General features: G+C 38.2%; 2 protein-coding genes across 5 annotated transcripts; one reads left to right on the top strand and one right to left on the bottom strand.

Annotated features, from left to right (window-relative positions):
- Positions 1 to 1,798: 1,798 nt before the first annotated feature.
- On the top strand, positions 1,799 to 3,867 carry rbp4 (retinol binding protein 4, plasma). Its single transcript, XM_079476246.1, has 6 exons — positions 1,799 to 1,882; positions 1,957 to 2,059; positions 2,138 to 2,274; positions 2,373 to 2,479; positions 3,088 to 3,300; positions 3,385 to 3,867. Exons 2-6 carry the CDS (start codon positions 1,958 to 1,960, stop codon positions 3,402 to 3,404), a joined length of 579 nt encoding a protein of 192 aa, XP_079332372.1. The 5' UTR covers positions 1,799 to 1,882; position 1,957; the 3' UTR covers positions 3,405 to 3,867.
- On the bottom strand, positions 3,669 to 8,250 carry cep55l (centrosomal protein 55 like). Of its 4 annotated transcripts, none has more exons than XM_079476243.1 (8): positions 8,111 to 8,165; positions 7,890 to 7,976; positions 7,335 to 7,379; positions 7,089 to 7,227; positions 6,828 to 6,991; positions 5,617 to 5,688; positions 5,409 to 5,534; positions 3,669 to 5,317 (listed from the first exon to the last, which is right to left on the bottom strand). In XM_079476243.1, exons 2-8 carry the CDS (start codon positions 7,965 to 7,967, stop codon positions 5,111 to 5,113), a joined length of 831 nt encoding a protein of 276 aa, XP_079332369.1. In that variant the 5' UTR covers positions 7,968 to 7,976; positions 8,111 to 8,165; the 3' UTR covers positions 3,669 to 5,110. The 4 variants fall into 4 exon arrangements, with proteins under 4 accessions (XP_079332369.1, XP_079332370.1, XP_079332371.1 ...); XM_079476244.1 differs by having other exon boundaries at positions 8,115 to 8,162; XM_079476242.1 differs by having other exon boundaries at positions 3,670 to 5,317; positions 8,165 to 8,250.
- Positions 8,251 to 8,324: the final 74 nt, after the last annotated feature.

The raw sequence follows: 8,324 nt of genomic DNA, 5'->3' as shown, positions 1-8,324 counted from the left end.
TCTCGAGTTCTCCGGGAAAGAAGCTAAATTATCTGAATCGGGTTATTATTAGCATTTACACTTTCTGCACAGACGCCCAGCGTCTATTTCCATCCGCAGGATTAACGCTCATCTGTCACGCTGCCAGACATATAAACACATCCGTCTGCTGTTTTCACGTTGAAGGACTCCAGAGACAGGTGTGGGTAAAACAAATCATAAAAAACACTGTACCTGGCACAGTAAATCCAGGATTAAGTAAAAGTGATTAGCAGGATTTCCTCTTTTGAGCTCCAGCCAACATCAGACCTCTCACACGAGTCCTTAGACACCATGATGCTATATTTACCTGCTTCAGTCTTCATTTAACACACACAAAACTGTCCAACAAACCTCAGTGTTTCAGCCCTGCAGATCAGAGTAATCGCTGATATTAATATCGTTTTACACAAATGACAAATCAACCAGATGTGGGACAAAGATCCTGTTTAACTTTAAGCATGCTGTGGATCTATGAGCTGATATTAAACTCTGTTAACTTCAATATCAACTTTACTTGTATTACTGATGCTGCAATTTAGATTTAAACGTTTATAGGTCACGTGACAAGTTAATTGCGATGTTGTTTCAAATTATTAAAGAATAAACAATGACACATTATGTGCATATAAAAATCAGTTTTCTAACATATAATGGCACTATTTTGTGATATTATTGAACATTATTTCACACATTACATGGCTGTGTGTAAGGTAAAACATATCTCAATTAAAATGTAGAGTCTTTATTCACATATTTGTTCAGAGTTCTCTGCAAAAGCTGATATTCTTCTTAACAGTTATCACTTTTTAAGGACTACAACAAACTTCCCGGATTAGTGACGTCACAAAATTGACATGAAACCTTCACCTGGAACACAAGTGGGACATCTCAACACACGCTCCGAGCAGAAGACCAATCACAGCACACTATGTCAGCTTGACCAATCAGAGCGTTTTTGAAGAAGGGAGGAGGAGCTTCACGAAACCAGGAACTCAACAGACTGTTTTCCAAGACTCGCACAGCGGTGTAGAATACAGATGAAATATGTACATTATAAAGCGTTTTTTTTAAATTGACACACAAACGCCTATTGTCGAGATATATAAAATAATAAAGACTTCAGAAAAAATAAAACAAGGACCCCTTTAAATGTATTGATTCATTTATAATTGTGTTATTGCTTTTCAGAATTTTGCATTGTTGCAAAGCTTTACAGTAAAATTGCGACATGTGATGTAACTCTCTATGGGTAACATAAGCTGAAAACAGGACCCTAAAATGACAGACGTTTGAAATATGGTAAAGATGTCTGATCCCCAGGCACACAACATACACGGTGTGTAAACATCACTGATTTGTTTATTTGCTAATGAAGCAAACAGCACAACAGATAAAGCGAAAGAAGGACTTTGGTCGGCTCAATCGGTTCTGTCCAGCACACCATGTTGTGCGTGTTGTAACGACAACATCTTTTCATTCAATTTCTCTGTTTACTAATCTTCATTCAACATGAACAGTGCGAACAGAGTTGTTAGTATGAAAGTGGACAAAAACACCAGAAATCATGAGCCAGGCGTGCGTAAGAGAACTACAGATGTTTCTTTTGGCACGGCAGCAGCTCTTGCACAATCCAGCTGCAACCTGCAGAAAAACACATTCGCAGGGGTGTAGAGGTCAACCAAATACTGAGAGAACCCAATACTACTGTTATGTAACAACTCCCGTCCAATGAGACTCACGCTGCAGATGGAATTTGAAGTTTAAGGGTGGGACTATTACATGACCCAGAATGCATTCTGCTATATATAATGAATCTCCAAGAAATCCAGTGCAACAATCATTTTCACAAACTGTGATCAAGGTAAGTTCACCATTACTTATTCCAAACAACATTTGAGAAATTTCCACTTGAAAATGATTTATGCATTTGTGCAGCATGTTGCGGCTCTGCGTGGCTCTCTGCGTGCTGGCCACTTGCTGGGCACAAGATTGTCTGGTGAGCAACATCACCGTCAAACAAGACTTTGACAAATTCAAGGTAAGTGTTTTTCCTCAAGCCGTGTGTGTTTGAATGAGATCATTGTTTTGCTGTATTTCATCGTGTTCCGTGCTGCAGTTTCAGGGAACATGGTACGCTGTGGCCAAGAAAGACCCTGTTGGACTTTTCCTTCTCGATAACATTGTTGCCACTTACAAAATAGAGGAGGACGGAACCATGACCGCAAATGCATTCGGCAGAGTCATCATTCTGAAGTGAGTTCGAGCTGAAATTGTTATTTTGTTTAAGTCTGTTATTTTTCCATTAGATCTGACTCTTGTGTGATTTACTCTCACCCCGCTCTTTATGACAGTAACTGGGAGATGTGTGCCAACATGTTTGGGACTTTTGAAAATACTGAAAATCCCGCCAAGTTCAAGCTGAAATACTATGGAGCTGCTGCGTATCTCCAGACTGGATGTAAGTCTTGACTTTGAGAAATGAAAAGATAGCGCGTGATTAAATGTTGAATAAGTAATGGGTTAGATGGATTCTATCACACGGTGTTATCAGCATCCTTACACAGAATTGAAAAGGACTCACTTTTTTATTTTACAAAAGTATTTCGCTTTTTGCTGGTTAACTGCTATATTCTGCGGTCAAATACTTTTGGATATTTCCACTATTTTTGGCATCCAGTTTCATACACTGCAAGGTATCCTTCCCAATATTTTATTTAAATGAATTCAATAATTGATTTTATTATTCAAACAACACTACTCTACAGTTCTTTGTAAAGCTGCATCGTAAAAAATCCTGTTAAGAAACTGGAAGCTGGGGTGGCAGTAAAATACTGTAAAACAACAGTTTTATCATTTATCAATGACAGCCTTTTCCTATAATTTCACTCTTTTTTTTTTACCATATTTCAAAAACACACTGTAAAAGAATCCTTTTTAAAATGTAATTTTCCGAAACAAGGGGTATCAGAAAAATACTGTAAAAAATACAGTTTTATCGTGATAAATTACAAGTTCTTTTTCTGTAAATTGACGTTTTGACTGTGTGACATGGTGACCGCTTCACAGATGATGACCACTGGGTCATCGACACCGACTATGAGAACTACGCAGTGCACTACGCATGCAGAGAGCTGGATTATGATGGAACCTGTCTGGATGGCTATTCCTTCATCTTCTCCCGATACCCCGAAGGCCTCAGAACCGAAGATCAGAAGAATGTGACGGAGAGGAAACAGGACGTTTGCCTCCTGGGAAAATACAGACGTGTTGAACACACGGGTAAGACGGTCACGTCTCATTCATTCATGAACATACAGACGTTGTTCAATATTCAGAGTATTGACTTGTGTTTTTACTTGACAGGCTTCTGTAACACTGCCTGAATCATCACTTCACAGGAGGGAAACTGAGGATGTATTCTTCGACCTTTTACATGTATATGTCTAGTTAATATGTAAATACAAGTAAAGGATAATCCACAGCTAGCCTTTAATGCACGGCTAGCTGTGGGTCATCCCGCTTATACCATGGTCATTTGCCAAGTTAAAGCTGTTATTGATGTTTACAGTATCATTTTGGATCAGACAGGTGAAAATAATGTTATGTTTGCCAGTTAATTTCAGACATTGATCAAACTGACAGGAACTATCCGTGCATTAAACATTTTAATGCACACCATACATTCAATCAGAACCGATTTCTCAAACAGACTAAGGTATAAATCACAATATATTCAAGATAGCATAATAAATCTGCACACAGCAAATGTGAATATAATTGTTTAAAGCCATATAAGTGTAACCTTACTTTTTCAAATAAACCTAAAACAAAATGTGAACGATGGAATTCAGGGATCCAGAAAAAGGTTTTCTCACAGGTTCAACCAATCCACTTCAGAATGAGTGTAAACAGACCACCCCTCGCCGACATGCAAACGGACGACTAAAGAAGAACCATCAAGGAACCTTGTGTTCAAGTTCAGTTTAAAACATTTAAGTTCAAAAGGGTTGTAGTTTGATATTATAAAAATGCTATTTTACGGTTGCAAAATTAAAACCCAAAGAGAACATTTCTAGGACATTAGGTTATTATTTGGTTACCGAATGATACCAAAGCTCCTCCCCTAAACTAAACATTACCGGCACAAAAGCCGTACTAAAACGTACGAATACCATTTAAATATACGAATTAGCCAACCCGTGAGGTTGTGTTGGTCACACAATTTCAGACACAGACATATGATAACCATACACCAATATAATCCATACGCCTCCACCACATCTTATTTTTATATTAGAAATATGTTCAAATATATTATAATAAATGCTCAAATGAGACCATAATAAAACTAATTCTAGTCAATTGTACAAACTATATGATTATATTTATTCTTTTAAAATTAATTATGCTTATAAAGAAACTTTGTTTACTTCTTTGAATTATTCTGTGCACCTTCCTTAAAATATTATCATCTCTCTCTCTCTCGTCTTTCTGGTCATTAATCCCAGCTTTAAATAGTGTAAAGCGAGAGTTAATTCAAGCCGATCTGGTTTGTAAAGTCAAGACTGACAGATGATAACACTACCGAGGTGTATGGGGATACCTGCAGACGCACAGTGTTTTGATCATAGGTATCGTTTTTATTTTTTCAAGCAGATGATTCACTGTGAACTATCAGTGCAGTTCAGTGATAGCGTAAACTGTATAGCACTGAACTTCAAAATATAAACATATATGTACTGCATGTTAAAAGAATCCTGCAACTTAATAGGACTAAGACAATAAAATTCAAAATAAATTAAAACATTTTAAAATGCCCCATGTAAACAAAAACCTCTGAGATTGTTCTAGAAAGGTTCCTTCAAACTTTTGAGATTCAAGAATTCAAAACTTCAATTACTATTAATGACCAACTATTAATACATTTGGGAACAAAATAAAATGACAGAAAATATAAAATACCAAGAGATTTCTTTGGAGTGGTGACTATAAACAAGCAAAGCCCCGAAACACCAGAAATAAAAACAAGCTTATGAGCGCAGTGATGGAGGAGTGTGTAGAATCTCTCTGTTGTGTTTGTGAGGGGGATTCAGCTGAAGCAGAGGTCGAGGTGAGCGAGGAGCTCTCTGTACTGGTTGGCGGGGTAGGAAGCACAACAGACGGGACACTCCAGAAAGCTGTCATTCATTAAGCTCTGGACTTTAGATGGAGATGTGGCTTGATCTTGAATAGTCAATCTCTCAAAATCCATCCTGTTACAAGTGCTGGGCTCGGAGAATCGAGACTCTCGCTGTTTCTGAAACACAACATCCAAACATGCGCATCATTACACGTGACTCAGAACAAGCGTCCCGCAGATATTCAGTGAGAAACATCTCAGAACTCACTGAAGACTCCAGTCGTGTTATCTGGTCTCTGGCCTTACGAAGCTCCTTCAAAACTTTGTGGAGCTGATGTTGCAAAGTTTGACGCTCCAGTTTTTCATTTTCAGATTCTTTGCCCGACAAATGGACCTGCAGGAATAAACTGCTGGATGTTTCGTTCACAACTTTATCGTGTATAACATAAGGATGATGATGATGATGATGTGAATACCTGTTGTTCCAGGACAGAGATCCTCCTCTTCTCTTCCTGCTGCTTCAACAATGACTTCTGCAAGACTTTCACCTTAAAAATATAAATCATGTTACTTGGAAAAGCAGTTCACACAAAGAAAACTCATCCTTGAGTTATATTACAATACGTTTGATTGAGGAACAAATCAAATTTCAAGATTATCAGTAAACAAAACAGTTTGAATGACTAAACATCTCGCACTTAAGCCATCCAAGACTTTACTTCCTCCTTTTAGTTTAACAGGTTTTTTTTTCTTTTATATATATATATGTGTTCCAGAGCACATCCATCATAAAAAGGGATCCAAATGAATCCTTTGGCTGATTTAATGTCTAAATGTCTGATGTGAAATAATAAGAGTGTGTGAACAAATTATTCATATTTTGAGCTGATTTAGCTGTTACCAAAACAAGCTCATCCTACTGGCTCTCATCTCATGAATGGATCATATATTACTAAAAACAAATGAGTTTCAATGCGTCACATATTTGAATTACGCGCTCGTTTTGGATATTGTTTTGCTAAATCTACACAAAAAATGTAAGGTTTACTCTCATAAACGCTGTTGCTCTCAGATAACGTATTTTGTGTGTGTGTGTGTGTGATGTTTTTTCTGATGTTTGTGCTAAACTTAAGAAAAATTGGCATACATCTGAGAATTTTCACTTTTGGGTAAACTTTATTTAATCTGTTGCCTTCAAGATTCTTAAAAATGTTTTCTTTTGTGTTGTATAAAAACTATATCAGCATCAAGGTGTGTGGCGTCATGAGGTTGAACAAATAAGCAATGAAAATGTCTAACTTAAGGGTGTCCTGGTGAATTTAAAGGGATAGTTCATCCCCAAAAGTCTGTCATCATTTCCTCACATTCGACTTGTTTTAAATGTGTATAAATGTCTTTGTTGTGATGAACACAGAGAAAGATATTTGGAAGAATGCTTGTAACCTAACAGATCTGGGAGCCCATTGGCTTACATAGTAGGAAAATAACTTTTGCTGAACACAAAAGAAGATTTTGAAGAATGTAGGACAGCAAACAGTTCTGGTGAACTTTTGACAACCATTGTTTTTCCCTACTATGGGAGTCAATGGTGGCCAAGAACTATTTGGTTAAAGGCATTCTTCCTAATATCTAGTTTTCTTTTTTGTGTGAACTGTCCCTTCAATCTGTTGAATTTCTATTATAGTACCTGTTGCAGCAGCTCAGACACTCTCCTCCTCTCCTCCTGCAGCTGCTCACGAGCCTCGGCCGCTTCCCTGCTCCTCTCCTCATACTTCACTCTCAGATCATTGAGTTCAGCCTGGATCCGGCTGGCCCGGACCTGTTCAGCCTCCAGCAGCTGCCCTGACTCAGCTGTGTGTATGAGACACCACTTCGATATTTACACCGATCAAGACTTTCAAAACCTGACGTGACACATATCATGATTTTAACAACGAGAATTTTCTACCTTTTGAATTGGCTTTGTGCACTTGTTGGAGCGCTTCATTCAGCTGAGTCTCCAGCTGCTGGGTCCTGGCCAGAATCCCCTGAACGTAGGCCTCCCGCTGCTGGTCATAAATCAGCCAGTTCTGGTTCTTCTCCAGGGCCTGAACTCAACAACAGAGAGTGAGAAAGAGAGGAACATCAGTCAGCAGGTCGCAAGAAGAACGTCGAACTGAAATCCTGATGACTCGCATCCTTCTAGTGAACTTACATCCCTCAACTGCTCCTGAACCGCTGCCTGCTCACCAGAGGGAACCTGAACAACGGTGGAGAAACTTCATGAACCACACATAGAAAAACACACACACCGATCAGACTTCCCGCACACAGACAAAGCAAGCAAAACAGATTTTAAACACATCAAATATCTCTAACAATAAGCTGTAATACGAGAATACTGTTTTGTGTTTTTCCGATATATAAAATGAAATGTATTAGCAATGTTTCCTTAACATTGTCATTACTGAACAAAGACTTACAGAAATATTGACTCCATACTGCATATTGCAAATATAGCAACGGTGTGACATTACGTCTCTCCTGAGCCGAACATAAATAAATCAGCTCAAAAATAATCCCTTGCAGAGTTTGTTGCAGTTACATCCTAACCAGAAGACTTCTCAAAGTAAATATATGTGTTTGATCAAACATTGCCACCTAGTGTGTGAACCTAACACTGCAAGCATTTGCCCGAAGATCATATCATTATTATTCTGATGACGTAGTAGTGCAGACAGACAGATCTTGTTTTGAATGTGAATATCACCTCTGCTGCCTTCGAGCTGCTGCTGCTTTTAAAGCCCAGTTTATGCACAAGAGCATCTTTGTCTCTCTTCGCTGCCATATCTGAAGTCTGAGGAGAAATCACCCACAACAATAACCACACTGAACACTGAACATTTACACCAAAACTACACAGCAGCGCACGCGGTGAGGGATCGTTTGAGATTGTTAATAAATGCAAAGAAAACCAATTAAACAAAATACCGACTTGCGTTGAGAAAAGTGTCAATAAGTGAAGAAGAAACGGTCACTACTCACTTCCGCAACACTGAAGACAAGTTTAAATGCGGCGCGTCCTGCGTCACATCCGGGTCAGTTTTCAAACCATGAAATTCTTCGACATCAAAATAAAAGTTTTTAGAGACGTTTAAATAATAATAAGATAATACATCGTCGTAACGTAAGAGCATAATAATAA

The sequence above is a fragment of the Barbatula barbatula genome (genome assembly GCF_947034865.1).
Source record: "Barbatula barbatula genome assembly, chromosome: 16".
Classification (NCBI taxonomy): Eukaryota; Metazoa; Chordata; class Actinopteri; order Cypriniformes; family Nemacheilidae; genus Barbatula; species Barbatula barbatula.
This window is presented reverse-complemented; position numbering and strand designations above follow the sequence as displayed.